This window comes from Columba livia, chromosome 7 (assembly GCF_036013475.1).
Source record: "Columba livia isolate bColLiv1 breed racing homer chromosome 7, bColLiv1.pat.W.v2, whole genome shotgun sequence".
NCBI classification, from domain to species: domain Eukaryota; kingdom Metazoa; phylum Chordata; class Aves; order Columbiformes; family Columbidae; genus Columba; species Columba livia.
This window is the reverse complement of record NC_088608.1, coordinates 35946120-35969649: the sequence shown is the minus strand read 5'-3', so window position 1 is coordinate 35969649 and position 23530 is coordinate 35946120. Positions and strand designations below refer to the sequence as shown.

General features: G+C 54.7%; 1 protein-coding gene, 1 long non-coding RNA gene and 8 other non-coding genes across 13 annotated transcripts; 5 read left to right on the top strand and 5 right to left on the bottom strand.

Moving 5' to 3' along the window:
• Positions 1–8565: 8565 nt before the first annotated feature.
• TRNAP-CGG (transfer RNA proline (anticodon CGG)) lies at positions 8566–8637 on the top strand. Its single transcript has one exon. It is a non-coding gene; the product is annotated as a tRNA-Pro (tRNA).
• Positions 8638–8801: 164 nt separating this feature from the next.
• Positions 8802–8873, top strand: TRNAA-CGC (transfer RNA alanine (anticodon CGC)). The gene has a single exon. It is a non-coding gene; the product is annotated as a tRNA-Ala (tRNA).
• Positions 8874–9354: 481 nt separating this feature from the next.
• Positions 9355–9426, bottom strand: TRNAP-AGG (transfer RNA proline (anticodon AGG)). Its single transcript has one exon. It is a non-coding gene; the product is annotated as a tRNA-Pro (tRNA).
• Positions 9427–9978: 552 nt separating this feature from the next.
• TRNAP-AGG (transfer RNA proline (anticodon AGG)) lies at positions 9979–10050 on the top strand. The gene has a single exon. It is a non-coding gene; the product is annotated as a tRNA-Pro (tRNA).
• Positions 10051–10331: 281 nt separating this feature from the next.
• On the bottom strand, positions 10332–10403 carry TRNAA-UGC (transfer RNA alanine (anticodon UGC)). Its single transcript has one exon. It is a non-coding gene; the product is annotated as a tRNA-Ala (tRNA).
• A 368-nt stretch (positions 10404–10771) lies between these two features.
• TRNAP-UGG (transfer RNA proline (anticodon UGG)) lies at positions 10772–10843 on the bottom strand. Its single transcript has one exon. It is a non-coding gene; the product is annotated as a tRNA-Pro (tRNA).
• A 655-nt stretch (positions 10844–11498) lies between these two features.
• Positions 11499–11570, bottom strand: TRNAP-AGG (transfer RNA proline (anticodon AGG)). Its single transcript has one exon. It is a non-coding gene; the product is annotated as a tRNA-Pro (tRNA).
• A 96-nt stretch (positions 11571–11666) lies between these two features.
• FTCD (formimidoyltransferase cyclodeaminase) lies at positions 11667–22491 on the top strand. Of its 3 annotated transcripts, XM_065069340.1 has the most exons (17): positions 11667–12384; positions 13162–13345; positions 13727–13855; positions 14042–14130; positions 14369–14548; positions 14637–14774; positions 15151–15282; positions 15946–16007; positions 16749–16878; positions 16994–17155; positions 17597–17640; positions 17720–17858; positions 18246–18341; positions 18532–19710; positions 19946–20095; positions 20246–20385; positions 21592–22491. In XM_065069340.1, the coding sequence occupies exons 1-14, from the start codon at positions 12331–12333 to the stop codon at positions 18616–18618; spliced, it is 1626 nt and encodes a 541-aa protein (XP_064925412.1). In that variant the 5' UTR covers positions 11667–12330; the 3' UTR covers positions 18619–19710; positions 19946–20095; positions 20246–20385; positions 21592–22491. The 3 variants fall into 3 exon arrangements, with proteins under 3 accessions (XP_064925412.1, XP_064925413.1, XP_064925411.1); XM_065069341.1 differs by lacking the exon at positions 19946–20095; XM_065069339.1 differs by having other exon boundaries at positions 19946–20385.
• Positions 11757–11838, top strand: TRNAS-CGA (transfer RNA serine (anticodon CGA)). Its single transcript has one exon. It is a non-coding gene; the product is annotated as a tRNA-Ser (tRNA).
• Positions 14498–21690, bottom strand: LOC110356382 (uncharacterized). 2 transcript variants are annotated; one of them, XR_010473772.1, is made up of 5 exons: positions 21567–21690; positions 20689–20761; positions 18068–18305; positions 15910–16047; positions 14498–15255 (listed from the first exon to the last, which is right to left on the bottom strand). It is a non-coding gene; the product is annotated as an uncharacterized LOC110356382 (long non-coding RNA). The 2 variants fall into 2 exon arrangements; XR_002409596.2 differs by lacking the exons at positions 14498–15255; positions 15910–16047 and having other exon boundaries at positions 17854–18305.
• Positions 22492–23530: the final 1039 nt, after the last annotated feature.

Here is a 23530-nt window from a genome sequence, read left to right as displayed (position 1 = left end):
ATTTATTTCAAGCATGCTTGCATCCATGGATATTCTTCTGGTACACAACGGTCCAATGTGAGCAGAACCTCAAGTACTTAAACTGGGTCACAAGACTGAAAAAAATCAGAAGATCCCAGCAAAAACCAAAAACATCAAACAAACACCCCAAAACAAACAAAACCACAAAAGCCCAAACTAACCAATCAAACCCCAACAACAACACAACAACAAAAAAGCACCAAACCAAACCAGAACCAACTAAAAACCAAAAGCAAAACAAGACTAAAAAACCCCAAAAACCAAAGCACCAAAAAGACATGGAAGATGATTAGTGAAGCCCTGATGGGCAGAAGGGTTTAATTCTTAGGTTGTGGGTCCAAGGTGCACCCGTGGCATCATTTTGTTATTCAAGAGTAGTGTAAAATGCAGCAAGGTAAAGCTTAAAATAACTCTCAGCTTTTCCTGCTCACGAAATTGCCGTTTAGGAGGCTGTGATGAACCCACAGCCTTACTCCAGCAGGCTGGTGGGTTGCTTCTCTCTGAAGCACATGTCCTCCGATGCACTTTGGAAATGCTGATTTCCTCTTTCCCCTTCCAGAATGACGTTAAAATGAGCTGGGCTTGACCACAGCACCTCCAAAAGGCTTTTTTTGCCCTGGCAGGCAGGGCAGGGAGAAGTCACTGAGGACAATTCAGTGCTATCAACCATGGCTCTGCAAGGCCAAGTCATGCTAAGAACTAAAATGACCCTAAAAAACACCTACAAGGCATGTCTTCAGCAGCGATGTTGACACCCCCCAGCTCCGCACATGCATAGTACATGTGCCCTGGTACTTGCTGTGGTTTATTCTGGGGCAGAAAATGCTTGTGCCTTCGTCTGGGCTCTGCTGGTGTGAAATGAAAAACCTTCTTCAAACTTTCCTTACCCCTAGAGCCTGATGGCTCATTCCCTCACTTGGGACCATGTCAGCAACTCCTTCTTGCCAATGAGCAGGTGATTCATGTTTAAGTGCAGGTCGGCACTTTGGTGGCTCCCCAGCTGTTTAGCAGCTAACAGGCTCGCAGCAGAGCAAGCTCGTGTCACGCCACAGCCGGTAATTAAAAATGTCTTGACAATGTCACCCCATCACAAGGAAGCATAGCTGTGAACTTCTGGCTCAGCATATCCAAAGAGCAGGAGGGAAAGGCTCTTGGCCTCGGAAATCAGCTCACTGGGTAAAATTAGTAAGTTTTGGTGTGCATCACCTTCAGGGCTGGACTCCAGAGCCCATGATTACTTTGCTTCTAAAAACTGATGTGCCATCAAAACAGAATTCATACCCCAGACATGAGGAATAATAACAAAAGAAAGGGCAAAATTCTCTCAGTGGATCCAAAAGCGTAACAATCTTTTCAATGCCAGGCTAGCTCAAGTCCCTATCTCTGCACCTGTAGCACCTGGGGCCGAAGAAATGCCCACCAGCATTTTGCTCTCATCTGTGCGTGGTCCCCCAGCACCCCTACCCCTTCAGACCCCCTATTTTGTCTGACATCGCTGAGACTGCAGTGTTTATCTACAGATGCACATTTCATGCGTTCAGCCGCATCCCTGAGCTCACCCCAAGTGCATGGGGGAGCTGAATTGATTGCACTTAGATGAAGGTAGGAAGTGATGTGCCGCCCTAAATTCTGCTGAAAAGCTCTCCTGCCTGGTGGCATAAGACCTAAAATGTGCTTTGGCCTTAGGAAGGAAGATAATTAATGCCTGTAGCCCGAATCATTTCAATCTTACTCAGTATTAAATGGAAGCAAAACATGATAGATGAAAGAGGAAGCTGTTTAATCACCCAGGGGAGCTTTCCAGGAGAAAACTGCTGGTTGCTGAGTAGTTTCAGGCGGAAGGTATGTGCCTGCTCCCCCGGGGGCTGGGGCACCCTATAAAACCCCACACGGCACCCGGTCCCTCCACCAGCTCCCAGCCACCACCGCCTCTGCTGCCTGGGTAAGTTCAGACGGGCTCCGTCTCCTCCCCACTGAGCTGTTGCTTTCACCGATGCCCTGTGCCCGGTCCTCCGCAAGAGTTCCAGGTTTGTCACCTGCCTCCCTCCCGCCTATGGAGGTTGTTGGGTTGAAGGGTTTATTTCAGCTTCAAAAGGAGGAGCATGAGGGGTTGTGGGATGCAGGGCTTGTGGGGTCCGTGACCACATAGCTGGGTGCATCCTGCATGGTTTTCTTTGCTGAAGAAAAAGAAAAGAACAGCACATGCCCAGGTTGCAGGGGTTGTGTCCCTGTTTATAGAAGAGCAGCAGAGGTCTCTCATATTTTGGGATGGGATAGCTCAGCTTATGTTAAGTCCAGCTTGCTCATTTTGTGTTGATTTAAGTGGGTTTTGCTACAACGAGGTGTGTTTCGGTGAGCATTTTGCTTGCTGCAGGCTTGCTGCCAGCTCTCCAGCGCTGCCTTGGAGGGCAGGCAGCGGGCAGGAGTGGGTCTCAGTGCTCTCAGCAGCCGGTGCCTACACAGCTCACCCAGATGTGCAGCACAAACCATGCTCCTCTCTTGTTCCTGAGCAAGTTACGGGGTGAGGGAAGGGGAAAGCCTTCCTTCGGGGTTTCTAAACCGTCCAAATTCACCCTCAAGCTAGCTGTCCCACACCTCTTATTATGGGAGCCGCTGAATGAGGGCTCAGCAGGGATGGACTGCTCTCTGCCTTGCATTTATCCCCTGGCTCTGGCTTTCAGGTGCACCTCGTCACCGAGCAATGTCCTGCTACGACCTGTGCCTGCCCTCCTCCTGCAGTCCCCGGCCGCTGGCCACCAGCTGCAACCAGCCCTGCTTCCGCCGCTGCGGGGACTCCACTGCCGTCATCCAGCCACCCACCGTCATGGTCACTCTGCCCGGGCCCATCCTCAGCTCCTACCCGCAAAACACGACGGTGGGGTCCACGGCATCAGCAGCGGTGGGGAGCTACCTGCGGTGCTGTGGGGTCCCTGTGTGTTCTGGGGGCCCCCGGGGGTTGGGGAAGGCGGGACTGCTGTGCCTGGGCAGTGGGCTGTAGGGGTGTCCCCAGCGGTCACCTCCTCCCGCTGGTGCCAGCAGATCGGCTGCATCGGACGAAGCACAAGAGCAAGACTGGGGAAGAGGACTAAGTAAATGCCCGTGGGTTTCCCAGCTGTGGGGGGCACCCACAGCCCTCCCAGGAGGAAGGGATCCATGTGAGCTTGTCAGTCATGACTGTGCCTCTGTATACCTTTCTCTCGCTAAGCCTTACTTTATGTTTCCATGTAGGTGTCACACCCTGCAGTGTCGCACAGTATTTGCTACTGGCTGGGCGAAAACGCTTATAGCAGGCTGTAGACAGAAAACGATAGTCATGGGGCGGTGGGGCAGAGGAACACCTTGTAGGGATTGACTAGTCCTGGAGTGGGGTTTATCCATTTATTTACCAAGCACTGGAAATGCACTTCTCTTACTCTGATCTGGTTTATTCTCTTTCTCCTCATTAAAGTCATGCTATGTCATAGCCTGAGTCTTCTGGTGTTCCTTGTGCCTCTGGTCTGGGGGGTGACCTGCTCTGGAGGCAGCTTGTTGCTGGAGGGGAGGTTTCTTTGTTGTCTGAAATGTGAGTTTCTGCTGCTTAGCTCTGCACTGGGCTGGAGTAACTGTGTGGTTTGCTCTGACCAGCCTGAAGGCAACTTTCTCAGCCTGGAAACCTCTCCTGCTGTCCCACAGCAGGCACCTGCTTAGGGAGGAATTCCCACAGGAGCAGACTTGCTGCCTGTTCCCTCGAGGAGGTGGGAACACAGAAGTTTGACATTTCAAACCAGCATTTACTTTGCATTTTGCAGTAGTTTTTTTGGGTGACCTGAGGAGGATGAATGTGGAGTCAGGGAAAAAAGGCAGAAGCAGGCTTTTTGGGAGGTGTTCTTTTGGATGGTCATTCTATGCCCAACTTAGCCAATGTTTTCTGGGTGACGATAAAGAGTAAAAAATTCCTAAGATACACCAGGGCAAAACCAGACCTCAAGCATTAGGCTCTTTATTCTTACTCTTTACAACAGCATGTGGCAAAAGAGGCCTTATGCACATACATATGTACTGACTGAAACCTAGATAGCCCAGATGCCAGTGAGGCATGTGATGTGTCTGAATCTGGCTGTACCTCTTAACGAAGTGGCAGAAATGTTTTGTTCTGTGCTGCTGCATGCGTGCATTGGCAAGCATACATACAGGCACAGCTGCAACATTTGCCTTGAGTGAGTCTTGTGAATAACATGAGCTGTATATATCCGTGTCTCTGTACTAGCTCAGAACGATGGCTCAGGGAATGGTATCCCACCCTGTATGTGGGTGCACCTTGTCCTGCAGCCCATGTCCACAGCATCCTTGGCCTTATCACAGAAAGAGGGGTGCCTGTGATGCGAAACACAGTACAGGGTTACCCAGGTTTCCTCTGGACACAGACATTTGGGAACCAAAGTTTGCTAAGCCCGGTGACTGAGCACTGATTGATCAGAGGTGTCATGGGGAGAGGCATTCCAACATTTCTTATAGACACCAAGTGTGATGGACACTCAGGCCTGTGGTAATGCCATCAGGAAACATATATGAACATAATAACAGAGATGCGAAGAAGAAATTATAATTTCCGTGGAAGAAAAACCTATAATTTCCCTGTGTGCTCCAGATGCAGAGGCAAGAGCAACAGCTGGACCGTCACTCAGCAGGGAGCTTTGCTGTGTTGCTGAGTGGAGAGACCTGCAGGTCCTGTGCTGGTGAGCTGGTCATTAGAGGAGGACCAGGATAATCCTATCCCTGCCCCCAGCTACAGCATAGTGAGCTCCATACGGGGCTTCTCCCAAAGACATGGACCAAAGACTTCAGTTGAACATGTTGGACAATTGGACAAGTTTTACAGGGAGGGGATGCAGGCATTCCTGGAAAAAGATGTCACCCATTGAATAAAGCCTCTTTTTAAGATGTCATGTATCATCAAGCAGAACCTTTTCAGCTGATGGAAGGAGGAATAAGAGTCTTTCATGAGTATTGTTTAAATCTCCTTTCATACTTTAAGCATTTTCGTAGTGTGACAATATGCATAAAACGTATGAGGTTGTAATGAGGCATTATGCTGAGCTTGAAAGCATGTTGGTCATCAAAAGCCTTAACCAAGCTCAACTGGTTTTATTGCTCAGGAGAACTTCACAGAGGTGCTCCTAATTTGGAGTAAATTTATGTGGCAATTGCTCAGCAGTCAGAACACCAGAGAACGAGGGCTGTGGTTTCACATCCCTCTTCCAAGGACTGCTCAGATATTTTTATACCAGCTCCAGAAACAGTCTGCAGAGATAGTGTGCAAAATTCTCCTGCAATGAGGAAAAGCACTGGATTTCCAGCAAAAACTTTGTCAGAAAGCTGTAGGCGTCTGGGGTTTGTGCAACTGTCTTTAACCAGTCTGCTGCGTATGACAGTCTAGGACGCAGCAGGGAGAAAGAATAATGATATTTTTATGTGGCTTTTCACTGAATGACTCCAGTAGTGAGGTTACACAGATTAGGGTTTTTTTGGTTGGTTTGTTTGTTTGTTTGTTTTTAGTCTCAAAGGAGACTAAAATCCACACAGGTCCTTGATTTGACTTGAAAATTGTGATGCTGAGTGCAGACAGAGTCGGGGAAGTGAGGCCCCGCAGGGCTCCCTGTCCTAAGGGACCTGGCACCCTGTCTCCCACAGGTGCTGTGACTCCCGGCTGGGAGCCATGCTGTCTTGGCTCCCAGAGCTCAAGAGCTGTCCCAAATTCACTCCAACCATGTATCCCCCCCAGCCAGCACTTGCCCAGGGCAGGACCCCACAGACCTGCTGATCAGGCCCTAAAATACAGGTTCCTGCCAAGACAGAGCAGCCAAAGGCCCTGGTGAGAAACAGGGAACTACATACCAAGGCTGAAAGGAAAAATAATCCTTAGTGGGTGGAAGGTGCGCATGGGGGAAATAGCTGGGTCCTGGGATCTGACCCCAGTGTTGCCTGCTTGTGGCTTTCAAAAGCAGCAACAGGTCTCACGAAAGCCTGGAGCTTAGCCCAAAAGCAACCCTTTGGTCACACCTGCATCTGTAGAGCATCTTGTCTTCTGCTCAACTCCCATCTTTCCTCACATGATCATATTCTCAGAGGAAACCTTCTCCTTGCCGTCCCTCAGCATCTTCCTGCAGCAGTCATTGCTTCCAGGAGACCCAAATTTCACTTCATTTTCTTTCTTCTGTCCTATGTTTTGTTGAAGTCAAATCCTCCAGCAGAAATTACAGTGCATTAATTACAGTGCATTAATTCCAGAGCATTAATTACAGTGAAGCACACCAGTTCAACAGGGAGCAGCTGAACCACGCTGGCCTGGGAAGGTGATGGGGTTATCTCCCCATTGTAGGGAGCCTTGGGGGTGTCAGTCTCCTCTTTGGGGTGCATGTAACCATGGAGACAACCCAGCCTGCACCACTGCATGTGCCAAATGAGCTTCCCCCGGTTTCTCTGCATTTATGTGCTTGGGAAAGTTGACAGCAGCAGCCAGCAAACATCTCATGTGGTGATGGGTACCTTGCCTTGCTGAGGTCATGGTTTAAGTTGGAACAAGTGGAGAAGCATAGAGAGTTGTTATGGAAAACGGAAGACTGGTATGAATAGCAAGGGAGTGGGACCATCAGGAGTGGAAGCCAAGGGCAGCATGGGCCTGGTGATAGGGATGGAGAGATTAGTGGTGGCTGAATGATCTCTGGGTCAACAAGATGCTAGCACATTAATCTGTGGCTTCTCTGCACATCCGGATGAGAAGACAAAAATTGTGGTGACTCACAGCAGTGGGACAGAATGAAGAAGCAAATCCACCCACCGTGCCTTTTCTGGGTTGCAAAAGGTGTATCCCACCCCAGCACCTGGCGCCAAGCTGAGGGCAACACCAGGAGGGTGAGATGGCCTCATCAGGCAGCGTCCCTCATCCTCCTCCCCGGGCAAGGACTCCTGGCCAGAGTGCTTGGGGACACATGTCCTGGAGCCAGGTGGAGAGACAGAGCCCGTGGAGCTGGCACCCTGCAGGCATGGCAGACAGAGATGAGACCTATTTGCCAACAGAAAAAACCTCCTTCCTTGCCCACCAAAGCCTTGCAATGCAATTTCCTACTGAAGCAGAGAAGACGCCTGGTCTTAGGTTTTAGAAAGCGGGGGGAAAGTGGTTACATGGCCGAGATAAAGGAGAGGACAAGGCACCACTGAGAGGACATTCTACCATAGACTGACCGCAGGGTGGGGGCTTACCGTGATTTTTTGGGATGCCCTCCCTGCCATGCAAGGGCCTGGTGCCAGCCTGCGGAGCCAGACAGGAGATGGCTCCGGCAAGGGCTCCGGTTCTTGCCCAGGGCTGGAAATCCCATAAATCAGGAAAATAACAGGCCACCCACACGTGTGAATCATGGGGGAAGAAGAACACAAATCAAAAGGCTCTGGCATCCCAGTCTGGCCCTCCTGGTTCTGCCCGTGGGAGTGGGGCTCAGAAGGCTTGCACCCCCGCCAGCCCGCAGCCCTGTTGGCTCCACGAGCACCAGACTCACCCTGAGCCCAAATCATCAGCAGACACAGCTCCCAGCTGTCCTACACCCCTTCTCCTCCAAGCTTCTCCCCTGGGGAGGGCAGCCCTTGGGAAGAGACAGGGATGAGTGCAACGAAAGCAGAGCCCAAATCCCAACGGTTTGCAAGGTCCTTGGGGTGAAATACGTGTGGATTTGATTTTCAAACTCAAGAACATTCAATTAAATGTTCCAAGGCTGATAATTTGCTGAGAATCAGGTGTCTGAACATTTCCCAAAGAGGAGGAGGGTGGTCTGGTTATTGCTATATAAGGTGGTGTTAGAACTGGATGCATGTGGCTTAAGGAATTGGCAGCTGTGGTGGGTTATGTGACCTGGAAACTGGGGGTGCAGTGCTCCCCCTGCCCACTCTCCTGTAATTTGCAGGGCAGAGGAGAGGAGCGACGCCTACCTGTGGCTGATCCTTCCTACCGATTCCACTGTCAGCTCACACAGTTTGGACGTGACCCAGGGAGGGCACCCTTGCTCTGGCACAATGAGATGTAACCAGCATCAGAGGCTCACTGCAGGTGGGCTGGCTAAAAATCAGCTCTTTGCCCAGTTCCCAGTCCTGCGTGGAGGGGGATCCCCACCAGCTGGGGCTTCCACAGCAACTCTGCTTCCCACCCCAAGGGCACAGTTACAAGTATCCCTTCCCTCATGGACTGCATCCAGAAAAAAATCCCCCTGGTCTGCCCCAGAACTGTCCTCCCAGTCCTGGCACCCAAGGGAGCTCCAGTGCCAGCACCCTGCTGACCCACATTGTTGTCAAAAAGGGAGGTATTTCCGAGTAACCTGGCACTCGCAGGGCCTGTCCCTTGTCCTACAGCCACCCGTGGGGATGGGGAGAGGGAGAACATAAGTCCTGGGACCACATGAAACGGGTCTCTAAGAGGCAGTGATGGGAGATAGGGCCACCCAAGAGCCATCACCTTGTGCCCATGGCCACAGGTGGCTGGAGCACAGGGACACAGGGCAGGGATGGGTGCTTCACCTTGGCTCGTTGGTCTAGGGGTATGATTCTCGCTTCGGGTGCGAGAGGTCCCGGGTTCAACTCCCGGACGAGCCCTCTTTTTGGATACCCATCTTCCCTGGTGGGGCTGTGGCATGGACCCAGGGATGATGAGGCAGCAGTGACCTGGCACAGTGCAGTCAATGCCATGTCCTGGCTGGGCACATCCCCATGGGTGGGATGGACCCCCAAAAGCCAAGAGGGAGGTGGTGCTGGTGCAAGGGGATGTAGCTCAGCGGGAGAGCGCTTGCTTCGCATGTAAGAGGCCCTGGGTTCAACCCCCAGCATCTCCATGATTTTTGCACCCTGAAAATTCAACGGGGCTACAGGGTGGGAAAAATGACTGAAAAGCCTGGTGCTCAGTAAGAAACCTCCCCTTTCTTGATGAATGGGACATACTCAAGCTGATCTCACCCTCACACCAGGGTTTCTCCTCATTGCTCCCTTGGAAATGTCAGGAGCACTTTATTTTCCCAGCTATCTGGTTCTGCCCCCAGCAGAGCTGTCCAGAGGGGAAGGGGTCACAGCAGGACCCCACTCTCCTGTCCCCCACTGCCCCAACAGCCCCAGCCACGAGGGGATGAGCCCAGGCCGTGGCTGAGCCGAGTCTCTGCCCACAGGGCAGCAGCTCGCTCCCAGCAGGGGCAGAACTATCCCAGCAGAGGGGATGTGGCTGAGGAGTTAAGGCCACCTGTCCCCCTGTGCCAGGCAGTGTCACCCTGTCCATGCCCTGTCCCCACAGGGGCTGTCCCTGGTGGTGGGTCCCCAAAAGGAGGGCTCGTCCGGGAGTTGAACCCGGGACCTCTCGCACCCTAAGCGAGAATCATACCCCTAGACCAACGAGCCGGGGTGCACAGCTGCCCAGGCACCCCCAGCCTGTGCCGGGCACTGGGGTGCTGGGGGGCAGCGCTGCCCAGGGACCCCACTGCTGTGGGCACCACTTTTCTGGGGGACGGGCCCTGTCACCAGCCCCTGGGGAGCAGAGCGGGGCTGAGGGGTGTGTGGGGATGCACCGGTCACCCCACAGACTGTCCTGCTTCCCAGGACAACTGGGCAGTCAGGAGGATGAGGTCAGATGTTGGAGTGCCAGGGCAAAGGGAACCAGGGGTGCACAGGGAGCCCTGCAATGCCCTTCCAGGGGCTGTTATGGCCCTGGAGCAGGAGGGGCACTGGCTACTCCAAGGTTCTCCAGGTTTTGCAACTCTGGAGAGGTGAGAAAGCAGCGTTTTCTCGGGATTCTGAGTGGCTCCCACACATCACCCCATGCCACATCCTCATGGAGGGACAGGACAGAAGCCTGGGGCAGCTGTCCCCCTCCAGTACTGGGCATAGGTTGGCTTGTGTGGTGCCCAGGGCCATGGGGGACAGGATCTGCACCAGGTCACAGCTGTGCACCCCGGCTCGTTGGTCTAGGGGTATGATTCTCGCTTAGGGTGCGAGAGGTCCCGGGTTCAACTCCCGGACGAGCCCTCTTTTTGGGGATCTGCTGCCAGCCACAGCTGCTGTGGAGACCAGGCACAGATGGGGTGATGCTGCTTCACAGAGGGTGGGGGTACACGTGGCCTCAGCAGCTCCTACCAACACCAAGATTTGCTCTGAGCCCCCTGGCATTTCTCCACAGTCTGCAGGTGCTGCAAATTAGCCCCAGGCCAGCCATGCCTACAGGCAACCCCAGGACTTTTCGGTGGGGCCGGGGGGCTCTGCCAGCTTTGCAGCCGACAGGGAGGGGGCTCTGGGGAGGCAAAAGGCTATGGAGATGCTGGGGGTTGAACCCAGGACCTCTTACATGCAAAGCAAGCGCTCTCCCGCTGAGCTACATCCCCTCTGCATGGGCAGTGTTGAGGACCCTGAGTAAGTGACCTCACCCTGCATCTCTGACCCACTGCCCACCACTTACCTTGCTCTGACCCCATGGCCTTGACCCCAAAAACAGACCCTTGAGGCACACGGTGCTCTGCAGTTCCCAGCCCTGTCTTCAGCTGCCCTGTCCCACCCACACTTTCCTCCATCTGTCCCCCTGCCCACACACCCTGTGGTACCTCCCTGTCAGCCCTTGGGGGTTCATCTGCCCACGGGGATGTGCCCAGCCTGGACGGGACACTGACCCCAGTGGTGGGCACCGCTGCCCTCATCATGCTCTGGTTCTGCCATGGTCCCACATGCCACTGGAGAAAGGGGGTCCTCAAAAGGAGGGCTCGTCCGGGATTTGAACCCGGGACCTCTCGCACCCAAAGCGAGAATCATACCCCTAGACCAACGAGCCGTGGTACTGCACCCCATTGCACCCCCAGTCTCTGTGCCTCACACACTTTTAGGAGTTTGGAAAGGCAGCTGAGGCTGTCTGTATCCCTTGGCACACTCTGGGGACAGGGAGGTCCCTCTTGCCATCCTGGGTCCATGAAGTCAGCAGCTGGAACTGACAGCAGGGTGTTTGGGCCCAGCGTTTTCAGTTCTCACTATCTCTGGGAGTTTTCCTCCTCAAAACCATCTCCCTGGTCCTTTCAGTGGTTGAAATGGCTGGTGCTTTTCAGCAACAACTGCCCACATTCTTCCTCCCTGGGACATCCCCCAAAGCCAATATCTCCCTCTGACCTGACTTTCTTATCACTCCCAGAAAATCCCTCTTGCTGCTTCTTTCCCCAGCCGCACGGAGCTACTGACCCTGGGGTTTGGGGGTTTGCAGGTGCTTGGTGTCCCTCAGGTGCCCCAGGCTGCCAAAAGAGCCAGGATGGGGTGAGGGTGGCTCTGGAGCAGACCGGGGGCATGGTCTTGTGCACCCAGACCCTGGGTGAGGGGCTGCCTGAAGCTGTGCCAGGGTGGCAGACAAGCTGGTGCCATCACCATGCCTGCAGGGTATGTCACCCTGTCCACGCTCTGTCCCCATATTGGTTGTGGCTGGCAGCGGGTCCCCAAAAGGAGGGCTTGTCCGGGAGTTGAACCCGGGACCTCTCGCACCCTAAGCGAGAATCATACCCCTAGACCAACAAGCCGGGATGCACAGCTGCCCGGGCACTCCCAGCCTGTGCTGGGCACTGGGGTGCTGGAGGGCAGCGCTGCCCAGGGACCCCACTGCTGTGGGCACCACTTTTTGGGGATGGGTCCTGTCGCCAGCCCCTGGGATATCAGGGGGTGCCTGGGTTTGGGGGCAGGTGTCCCCCGAGGTGGTTTGGGCTGAGGCTGTGATGGCCGAGGGGTGAAGGCGTTGGACTCGAAATCCAATAGGGTTTCCCTGCGCAGGTTCAAATCCTGCTCACAGCGAGAGATTTTACCTGCTTTGCTAGCACCCATGCTGGGGGTCCTGGCGAGCAGCAATCCTCACACCATCATGTAGTGCTGGTGGTCCTGTCGCTGAGCAGGCTTTCCCATCCAGGAGCCACGGTATGGTGCTGGGTACAGCAGATGCTTTTCTTCATGTGGCATCGCTTTCTCCTAGCAATTAATTAACACTGGTGAGTAATTAGTGTTGAAGGCTGGCCCTGGCAAGCATGAGGCACCCTTGTGCCCAGATCTGCTCCAGGCACTGGATCTGCTCCAGGCACTGAATGGCCAGTACCACATTGTTTACCCAAGACCCTTTCTGTCTATTGACCACAGATCGATGCAGTTAATGAGAAACCCTGGCTCAGGGAAGAGGCAGCAGGTTGTGTGCTGGGCGGTTTTAGCTCCGCAGTTGGATAGGACAGGGTAGGCAACCCACGGTGTGCAAGGCGCTGAGTACAGGGCTGCAGGGTGCACACAGACCCAAGGACCATGGCCAAGCTGGTGGAGTGCGTTCCCAACTTCTCGGAGGGAAATAACAAGGAGGTGAGGGACTGCGTGGAGGGGTGGGTGATACCAGGGTGCAGATGGCTGGACTGCCCCAGCGAAGCAGGTGTGCAGGCAGCACCCGCTGCCAGATTCTGCCTTGCCTCCTTTAAAGCGCTTTGTACCTTTACCTGCCTGGCTAATGCTGAAAATGCTGTAGGGCAGCCCCTGCTCCCTTCTGGCACCCTGGTGAGAAGTGGGGGCTCAGCCTTCCCCCTCCCCACTGCCTGCAGGTTGCTGTAGCACCAGGGCTCGTCTTGGGGTGGTTTGGCATACCCCCTTAGAGAAATATCACTTGCAGTGGTTGTGCCCAAACATGCCAGCCAGGTTAATGGAATCTGTGCTGGGCATCAGTCCCAGGTTGAACTTTGGCCCTGCTGGGGCCAGAGAGGTGCATCAAACCTGAAATTGCCATAAAACCATTGCTTCCCCCAGGGAACAGGCTTTGCAGAGCCCAGTCTGTTCTGAAGCTATTTGTTCTGGAGCTCTCTGATGTGCAGGAGCAGCTGGACTTCTCTTCCCCACCACAGTGGATCTAGGGTTCACTGGGAGCCAGGGGTGTCACAAACGCTCTGTGTAGGAATGGGGTGCTTGTGCCTTTGGATCCTGCATCCTCTGCAGCATAGGGCTGCATCCACACTGACCATGGGGTCATCCCCCAACCCAGTGCCGGTGGGAAGGGTAAAACTGAGAAAAGTTGTACCCTACCTTGCAGAGCTGGGGTTGTGGCAGCATCCTGCTGGCTCAGCCTCATTGCCCCCCTCCACTGCCTGCCAGGTGATCGATGCGCTGGGACAGGCCATCTCCCGGACACCGGGCTGCGTGCTGCTGGATGTGGACGCTGGCGCCTCCACCAACCGCACCGTCTACACCTTCGTGGGGTCCCCCGAGGCTGTCGTTGAAGCGGCCCTGAGCGCAGCCCGTGTGGCTGGGCAGCTCATTGACATGAGCCAGCACACGGGTGAGCTTGGGGGCAGCACAGGAGCTTGTCTGGCACAGAGTATCCCTCATCTGCCCTGTGTGGTTGGCTGTGGGTGAGCTTTGCATGGCTAGACCTAAAATCAGCTGCCAGTGGCCAAGCATGGCATGTCACTGCACCCACAGCAAGCAGCACTGCTGGCATGGATGGTGGTGGGACCGTGCAAAGCTCTTGTGCTCACCCTTCCAATCCAGAAAGGCTGAATCCCTCCTATCCCTGGGCTGGAGTAGATGTCACTGCTGCAAAAACAACTTTCCTTGTGCAGCAGTGCCCAGCCTGCAAAAGAGGCTGGAAAAGGGCTGTCCTTCCTCCTTGTCTACTTGCTGTTCCTAGTTCCCATCCTCATATCTGCCCCATTACCAGGTGAACATCCCCGCATGGGGGCCCTGGATGTCTGCCCCTTCGTGCCGGTGATGAATGTCAGCATGGAGGAATGTGTCACCTGCGCCAACATCTTTGGGCAGCGCCTGGCAGCCGAGCTGGGGGTGCCTGGTGAGTGCGGGCCAGGAACCTCTGGCCCTCCTGTCCCACTCCACACACTTCCAGTTGCAGTTGTGCACCTTTTGCAGCAGGTTAACTGAATGGGGTTTGCTTCCAAATGGGCAAAAACCAGACCCTACTAGACAAGGCGCTGCCAGGCCCTGCCTGGTGGTGCTCACCCCTGGTTCTGTCTTGCAGTTTACCTGTATGGAGAGGCAGCGCGGGAGGAGAGCAGAAAAGCTCTGCCCACCATCCGTGCTGGGGAGTACGAGGCTCTCCCCGAGAAGGTGAGCCTGGCAGCACCCAGCTGGGTGTCAGGGGCCAGGCAGAGCCAAGCCAGACCTCCCCAGCTTTGGGAAGGGTGCCACGAGCTGGCATAGTCCCCTCACATCGAGAAGAGCTGATGAAACGCTTTGGGTGCTGCTGAACACAGAGGGGGTCGTGGAAGATGCTGGCTGGGGAGGGAGATGCCATGGCTCATGCTGCTTTGGCAGTGCCAGCCCACATGCTCTCCCTTCTCCCCAGCTTGCCAAACCAGAGTGGGCTCCCGATTTTGGGCCCTCAACCTTTGTGCCCCGGTGGGGGGCCACAGTGACGGGTGCCCGGACCTTCCTTATCGCATACAACGTCAACCTGCTGTGCACCAAGGAGCAGGCTCACCGCATTGCCCTCAACATCCGCGAGCAGGGGCGTGGTGCTGACCAGGTACACCCATGCTGCCAGTGTGCTGGGAGCAGACCTGCTTGTCCCGGTGCCTCCCAGGCCATGCCTTGACCGTGACAGTTCTCAGCAGCCTGGGCGACTGAAGAGAGTACAAGGCATCGGCTGGTATTTGGAAGAAGAGAATATAGCCCAGGTTTCAACGAACCTGCTGGACTTCGAGACCACACCGCTCCACGTTGTCTATGAGGAAGTCTGCCGAGATGCAGAGGTGGGTGGCATGGGGCAACCTGCCATGGTTGCTTCAATGGTGGCTTCCCAGAGGATGTCTCCCTCCAAGCTTTTCTTCCCATCTCTGGGTCAGGCTCTGCTTTATCTCTCTCAGCTCAGCCAAACTGGGCAGTGTGCTGAATGGCACCAAAACCCCAAAAGCTCAAGAACTTGCTGCTAGCCCCAGCTCTTCCAGTGAAGGCTTTTCCATAAGCTCCCCAGGTCCTAGAAAGGGATGAGGACCAGCAGGCTGGGGTGATAGTGGTGCAGAGTAGATGGCTTTGGGGACACACATATGTTAGGTTAATATTTGAACTTCATGATCCTAAAGGTCTTTTCCAACAAAAATTATTCTACGTTTCTGATGTCCTTTGCAGGCATTGAACCTCCCTGTGGTTGGGTCCCAGCTGGTGGGGCTTGTCCCCAAGAAGGCCATGCTGGACACAGCTGAGTTTTACATCAAGAAGGAAAAACTCTTCATCCTGGAGGAGGAACAGAAGATCAGGCTGGTAATGTGGCTCCTCCTGGTACCAAGATAAGGGTGGGGTGAGAAAGACAGAGCCCCCTGCCCCCTCCCCCCGCCAGCCTCCCAGAGTGGCACTGAGCAGAGATTTGGGACCACATAAGCCCCCCGGTGTGACACGTCTCCAGGGATGGTGCTTGGCAAGCTGTGAGGGCACAGCTAGTGGGACAAGTTGCTTTGCTGTCCTGAGAATGCCGAGATGCTCAGGGAGCCGACACCCCCTCCCAGAGCATGGGCAGCAGCTGCCCGCTTGCCTGCGTGGAGGCCAGGAAGGGAAAGAGATCTCACCAGAACTCAAGGACAGCGAGTGGCTTCATGGGAAACTGTCCCAGGACCAGCATAAACTGGAAACAAGGAGACGGACTCTGCTTTTCAGCTGCAGGAGGGAGGGACTTTTCTACCCTATGGGGAACAGGCTAGATAAGAACAAGCTAATTATTTATCCAGTTTCCAGTCATGTGTAGGCGGCCACACACCGACCCTAGGTCTGGGATGGGATGGGCTGGTGACACAGGTTGTTCTTGCCCTGGGTGGTGGCCCTAGCAGCAGTGTCTTAGGGTGGGATCACCCATGGTTAATTAACAGCAGGGAATGAGGATGCAACAGAACTTACTGTGACGGGCTGACGTGGTGGTGCTGATCTTTGCAGGTGGTCAGCCGGCTGGGCCTGGACTCCCTGTCTCCATTTCACCCCCGGGAGCGCATCATCGAGTAGGGACCCCCATCCTGCTTCTCCTCATGGTGCCCATCCCTGCTGGGATGGAGGGATCCTACTATCTGCATCTTGCACTCAGCTTGTTTCGGGAGTCATGCCTTCACCCATCTCCTCTTCACACCCAGGGAACATCTCTGCTGGGTGTTGGGCAGGCACAGGGTGGTCCCTGTTCCCAAATGCTAATGGTTGTGAACATGGGGCAGGGAGACTCCAGGTCACTTGAGCAGACAGCAGGGACAGGTTTTGTGGCCAAAGTTGAACATGCATGTGCTAAATCCTCCAGCCCCTCCTTAGCCCAAATTTTTCTGGCTTACATGTTGAACCCCAAGTACTGTGCTGCAGCACTTAGCGTAAAATACACATCTGCAGGGGGAGAGGAAACCCCCCACCCATGCTGAGGTGAAATCAGGACATGTGCTTTAAGTCCTTGTTGTTCCCCAGGGACATGGCTGCAGGTGTGTTTCTGTCCCACCAAATGCCATTTGCATGATCCCACCCTGTCTAATGCAGAGCAAGCCCCCACACCACCGGGACACCTGCTCCCCATCTGTCCCCATCGGGCTCCTTGTCCTCTCCCTCACCCTCCTGCTGGGTTTTTTGGGCTAGCCCCCTTCCCAACCAGCTGCAGAGCCAAGGGATGGATGAAAACCTGTTGGTGAGGGCAGTGCTGGGTGAGAAGTGGTGGTGGATGTCCTTGCACCTGGGGGGCTCTGATCCATGAGGCCGCTGTGCCGCAGGTACCTGGTGCAGGCAGGAGAGGCGGACGGGGGGCTGGTGGCCAAGCCGCTGGGCGCCTTTGTGCAAGCAGTTGGTGGAAGATCAGCAGCACCAGGAGGAGGCTCTGTGTCTGCAGCCGCAGCTGCCCTGGTACGTGCCCCACATCAGGATGGGGTCCCTGCCTGCCTAGGGGGGTCAGTCCTCTATGGTCCCCCAAGGGGCTCCGAGTCCTGCTAGAGGATTTACCTCTGTGCCCTCATCGCAGGGAGCAGCACTGGGCTGCATGGTGGGGCTGATGAGCTATGGGAAGCGGCAGTTTGAGGAGCTGGATCCCATCATGAGGAAGTTGATCCCCCCCTTCCACCAGGCCATGGACGAGTTGGTGGCGATGGTGGATGCTGACTCCCGTGCCTTCAGCAGCTACATGGTGAGGTCCCACTGGTGGCAGACATCTTGTGGGGAAGTGGGGGCTTTTCCAGCTGGGAGGGGGCTGGCATTGCTGTGCCCCAGCATCCTTAGGAACAGGTCTGTGGCCTTGGTCCAAGCCAGGGCCGGGGAAAGGGACATTGTCACCTAATGGAGGTTTGCAAGAGCATGGGAACTATGTGGTCTGCCCTGGCCCCTGGTGTAAGGTATGTGGAGTCTTGGTGCAAATGGCAGCAAATTTGAGGGCAGTAAAACACTGGCACAGGTTGATGCCCCATCCCTGGAAACATTCAAGGTCAGACTGGACAGGGTTCTGAGCAACATGATCTAGCTGAACATGTCCTTGCTCATTGCAGGGGGATAGGACTAGATGACTTTTGAAGGTCCCTTCCAACCCAAACTACTTGATGATTCTATAAAATCTGGTTTTCTTTGCCTACAGGAAGCTATGAAGCTGCCAAAGGGCACCCCTGAAGAGCAGGAGAGGTGAGCTAGGCTGGTGGTGATGTGCAGCCTGGGGGACCATGGCCACCCTGTGCTCACTCTGGGGCTGTCCCACCCTCAGACGCACGGCTGCCATGCAACAGGGGCTGAAGACAGCTGTGAGGGTGCCCTGTGCCCTGGCAGAGAAGGTGAGCGGGCTCTGGCCTGCTCTGAAGGACCTGGCACGCCACTGCAACCTGGCCTGCAAATCTGACATCCAGGTACAGCCCTGAGCTCAGGCGCTGCCCCAGCTGCAGCTTTGCAGGCTGCCAGGCTCACCGCTTGTCCCTGCAAGGTGTCCCATCGTGCCCTGGCTTCTGGGATGCACCTCTCCAGCCACGCTTCCCAAATTGGCCAGTGGTTTCCACTCACTAACTTTTGGCAGCTTGCAACCCTTGCAGGAGAGTAGACCTCTACCAGCAATTCCCACCTGTGCGGCAGTTCCTACTGCTGGAGCCACATTCTGAAAGCCCCGTGTTGGAAAGCGTTGCATGCCGCTGGGTCACAGGGAGTGGGAGTCCTGCAGTGTGAGGTTCTGCCCTGCTGCAGGACCCATGTGGTGATGCTCTAGTTCAGCAGGAGAGCTTCTTGCAAGCCTCTTGTCCTAGGTGGGAGCCAAAATGCTGGAAGCGGCTGTGTTTGGAGCTTACTTCAACGTCATGATCAACCTAAAAGACATAAAGGATGAGAAGTTCAAGCTTGCGGTAAGCAGGGGCCATGTGTATGCCCTGGACATGGTGATGAGGATGAAATAGGACAGAGATGAAGCCTCTCTGACTCCTCGTGCCCAGACATCCACTCCCTTTGCCACCAGTGGGATGCGTGGGGTGGTTGGTGGATGGCTCTTCTGTCCTGTTGAGTGGCAAAAGATGCACCTTCTCCCTCTCCATGCAGATGTCACAGAAGATCTCAGGGCTGCTGGAGGAGGCAAAGCAAGGCTCGGCGCTCGTGCTGGCACTGCTGGAGAAGCGGGTGGCCTGAGAGGGGCTCAGGAATGGCCCAGCTGCTCTGCAGCAGCAAATACAGCTGGGAAACACACTGAACCCTGCCTGGGCTACTTTGGTATCCACCTTGGGAGAGCTGCTCTGCTCAGGCAGATCCTGGCATCATGTCCCCTGCTGGCCTTTCCCTGCCAAGGGTGATTTTTGCTGTCTTGGGCTCGGACCCCAGTCTCCAGCCCCAAATTCTTGGAGCGGAGAAGCTGGCTGGGCTGGCAGTGCTTGGGTCATACAAGTCCCAACAGAGAGGACATCAGGGACCCCATGGCACTGCCCAGGAGAAGACCCCAGTGCATGTGCATCTCCTGGCCCTGCACACCCCTGTACGTTTCTGTGCCCAGAAAACTCCCCGGGACACCTCCCTGCCCACAGGGCTGGGTCAAGACCTGGCACAGTCCCTTTCTGCAAGGTGCCTTTATGATGCTGCATGACAAGACCAGCCTGGCATATTGCTCACTGGACTGGGAAGGGAGTGTTGCCAAACACAGGGCAGCACCGGGGCGTTAGCGGGAAGATAGAGATGGGACGGGAGAACCTCTGTCTCCTCTTCATAGACCCCCCCAAGAGGAAGATCTGAGCATCAGGGCATCCAGCCCTACCTCCTGTCACTGTTGAACAGGTCTGACGACAGATATTGCCTTCTCCACCCACATGCCAAGGCAGCACCCTGAGCACTGCCACAGGGAGCCATTAGCTGGATGCTGAGCCCTGCTGTCCCACAGCAGTGCCTGCGGGAGGGCAGCCCCCCTGGCACCCTGCCCCATGCTGGGTTCACGGAGGGGACGCCTGATTCATCTCATCACCTGACACCCGGAGGGGAAAACCACCACCCTTCATTCCCTGTTTTTATCAGCCCTGTGGGACCTTTGTACCAGCTGGGAGCGGTGTGTTGACGTTTCCCGTGTGCCCATGGTGACGGTGCTGGGAGCGGTGTGGCTGGTTCCACCTCTTGGCAGTGTCACCCCTGCCCGCTGCACCCCTCCTCACCCGGGGCTGGGCTCTATTTAATGGGTGCCTGCCACCCTGAGAGAGCCGTGCCAAGGACAGTGAGCAGGGATGTGGAACCCCAACTCAGGTGAGGAGCCGTGGGGCCAGGTAGGGCTGTGGGTACCATGCATTGGGGCTTGGAGAGGGGCTCAGTGCAACTGCCACAGGCACCTGGGGGGGAAGCCCTGCGTACTAAAGGCGAGCGGGGCATCGTTTTTGAGGAGGGGATAGACTGGGAGGGTGGGCAGGTACACCAGGTCCCTGCATTGCCTTGTCTGAGGAGAGCCCTGCTCTGCTCCCTAACAGTTCCCTCTTCTTCCTAGGTGCACCCGGAGGGGTGCCACCACCACAAGTCCAAATTTGCCCACCTGCTGCTCCAGGATGCCCTTGTCCCAGTGCTCCAGCAGGTCCCTACCCTGGCTACCCTCCCGTGCCACCTAGCAACCCTGGAACCTGTCCCCCAGGACACCCAGGTGGCTATCCCTGTGGCCCCTCTCCGCCTGGCCCCTGCCCGCCGGGGCATCACCCGCCTGGCCCCTGCCCGCCGGGGCATCACCCGCATGGGCCCCCCCAGCCAGGGCATCACCCGCATGGGCACCACCCTCATGGGCATCACTCCCCAGGCCACCACCATCATGGGCATCACTCCCATGGGCACCCCCATCCAGGACCACCGGGGTGCTCACCATGCCCCCCTGGCTGCCATGAGAAGCACCACAAGAAGCATAAGAAGAAACACAAGAAGCAGCACCATGGAGGCAAGGTAAGAACAAGGCTGCAGCGGACCCTTCCGAATCTCTGCTGCGGTCCTCTGGACCCCCTCACACGTGCCACAGCATCCCATCTGGGCAGCTGAGGGTCCCCTTGGCCACCCTGCAGAGCAGACTGCCAGCACCCCAGTGGCTTTTGTTAGACTCCTGTTTGGTTAATAAACAGGCAAGCATGAGTCATTTCAAGCGAGCCTTTTGAAGCGTGACCCCTGAAATTCTTGAAACCATTTGCACCAGTGACACAGCCCATGGTGCACCACGTGGCGTGTTAAATCCCACGACTTTGTCCTACTCACCCAAGAGCAAGTCACACCTCTGTAAAGGACACAGGCTCCGTGCCCTGCAGCAGAGGAGCAGTTCAGTTCCCGCCTAAAAAACAAACAAAACAGCAGAACAGAAAACCAAAGAACCCCTCCACAGAAAAAAAAAAAAAAAAAAAAAAGGGAAAAGTGATTTCCTGTGCCAAGAGTAGATGTTGCAGAAAGCTCCATTCCAGGGACAGGTGTCCTCCAAGAGCAGGTCTGAGTGAGGAGCTGCTAAACAAAACCACAGTTGCACCACGGGAGGTAGGAGCATTTCCCAAACAGAGCAAACCGTCAGCTCCTCTCACTTGTAATGGCTGTGTGATGATCTGCCTTGATGTTTGCCCTCGCTGGGAGGGAGCAGGACTCTTCTGGAGTTTGCTTAACTGGCCAGGACAAGCTTGTAAAATATTAATTTAAAAAAAACCCAGCCCTCCCATGATATGCTCATAATTATATTCTCCAAGCAGAAAAATAATGGCTCCAAACTCTAAACCGTGGTTTGTAACAGCATTGCAACAAACATTGCAGTGATGTTATTACTAGCTGTTTTACGTTCAAGTCAATTTCCTTTCCCAGCCAGGGTTTGCTGTCTGCGGTTGTCGTGCTGCGCTGACTCTCATATAGGCTCACCCTCCGCATGACCCCTGGGGCTTAATTACCGGCTAATTGCCAGCTGGCAATCCAGCCAGCCTGCAAACCTGGGGGCACCCCTTCTGCTGGGGTGCAAAGGTACCTTGGGAGAGGTGGGTCTGCAGCCACCGCTGCTGCAGGCTCAACCTGCACCCACCTGGGCACTGGGAACGCGCACCCACCCCAGGATCACTAACATGCATCAGAAATGGTGTGAAAGACGGTTGTTTCTGTGCTACCTTAAAGTTGTGTTGTCTCCTCCAGCACTCCAGCAGCAGCTCCAGCAGCAGTTCTGACTCAGACTGAAGATGACATCTCCCACCTGCACAGCGGTGAAGTGATGAGACATGAAACTAGACGCCCCACAAGAAACACCTGCATGTTGCTCCTCTCCTTTCCCCTTCCTCTTAGAGTAGCGTTTTAACTGCTGAGTGATTTTCTTGTTTTTAGCCTGTAAATTCTCTCCTCTGTCTTTTGGAAGAGCCTGCTGAAATCCATCCCTGAGGCTGCAGGTAGCCTCACAGGGAATATCATGTGCTGGTTTGCAGTCAGCTGGTGTCTGTGTGTTTTTTTCCCTGTGCAATGATGCTGGCTTCTAACGTGGATCACATCACCCATAGAAGTCCTTAAATTTCATGTGAACTTTCCCAGTTGTAGAGGAGGGGCTGGCTGGGGAATGCCATAGCTTTCCCTTGCTGAGCTGTACACCTTGGCATCCTCCATGCCAGGGTAATGTAAGGAACATTTAGTGAAGAACTGTTGTTTTTACATAACTGAGGACCTGGCACCTGACCCCAGCAGGGGGGAAGGACTGAGAGACATCGGACTATGAATTCTTAATGTAATACACAGTCTCTTCCCGGAATATGTACTGACACCTGTATACATACCAATACCTGTATATTGATAAGTTCATTTAGGGGGAAGTGTAGCCAAAGTACCAGGAATCCATATCTCAAATAGACTGATAAGGGGAAGGGTATTGTGTGCATTGGGATAGCCTGTAAACCCTGAAGTACCCAACCAATGGGTAACAGGGGAGGGAAATTGCGGCTGGGATTTTGGGGAGATGTAAGCAGGGGCTTTTTGCCCTATGAGATGTGCCTGCCTTTAGGTAGAACACCCGGTCTTGCAAAATCCTTATTAAAATATGCTTTGCTGAGAGATCCTGCCTGAGCCTATTATATTTGCAAAAGAATTGTTTCCTACAGTAACAATTAACAAGAAAAAGTAGTGAGCTCTCCTGAAGCCCCTGGGCCATAGAACTGTGGCACACTGGGAAAGGTGAAGAGCTTGGCAGTGCTTTCACCACAGCAGTTTTAAAACGAGACTGCTTTTGCTGTTTAATTTTGTTTTGTCATGGCTCAAAAGGCCCCTTCCCAGCCCCGTTATCATGAAGGCTTTGATGCCAGCTGGTGTGACTGGCTGCTGGACCCAGTGGCACAAACACAAGCAGCTCACTGTGGCAGCGGGAATCTCCAGAAGAGGTGGCACAGCCCATCTTACCCAGATTTGCCACCTCTTCTGGAGCCTTGTTCTGTGCATGCTGGGGCAGCGGGGTTTCACTCCAGTGGCTCCTCTCTGGATGCAGCTGTGCTTTGTCCTGTGGCCCTCAAAACTACCCATCAGCTCTCCTTATCAAAGGAGGGAACATAGAATAGAATCATAGCATCACTTCAGTTGGAAGAGACCCTCAGGATCATCAAGTCCAACCATAACCTAACTGTAGCAATAAACAACATCCCTAAGAACCTTGTCTAAATGCCTTTTAAACCCCTCCAGGGATGGTGACTCCACTGCTTCCCTGGACAGCCTGTTCCAATGCCTGACAAGCCTTTCCATGAAGAATTTTTTCCCAATATCCAATCTAAACCTCCCCTGGCACAATTTGAGGTCATTTCTTCTTGTCCTACCACTTGCTACCTGGGAGAAAAACGTGTGGCAGTGACACTGCAGCACATGTGGCCACAGGTCCCCACCACCCTGCTCTTCACTGCAGCTCCTCTGCACTCTGTTTCTGGGGTCTCCTATGGACAACCCAGGTCCTGCCCAGCCTCTCCTCCCCATCCCACCTCCACCACCATGCACATGAACTTACAGAAACATTCCCATCCTTGGAGAGTTCCCCTGCTCCATCATCCTTGGATGCCAGAGTGGGCTGAAGACAGCTTGGGTAAGCCAGACTTAGGTACAATTCCATCTT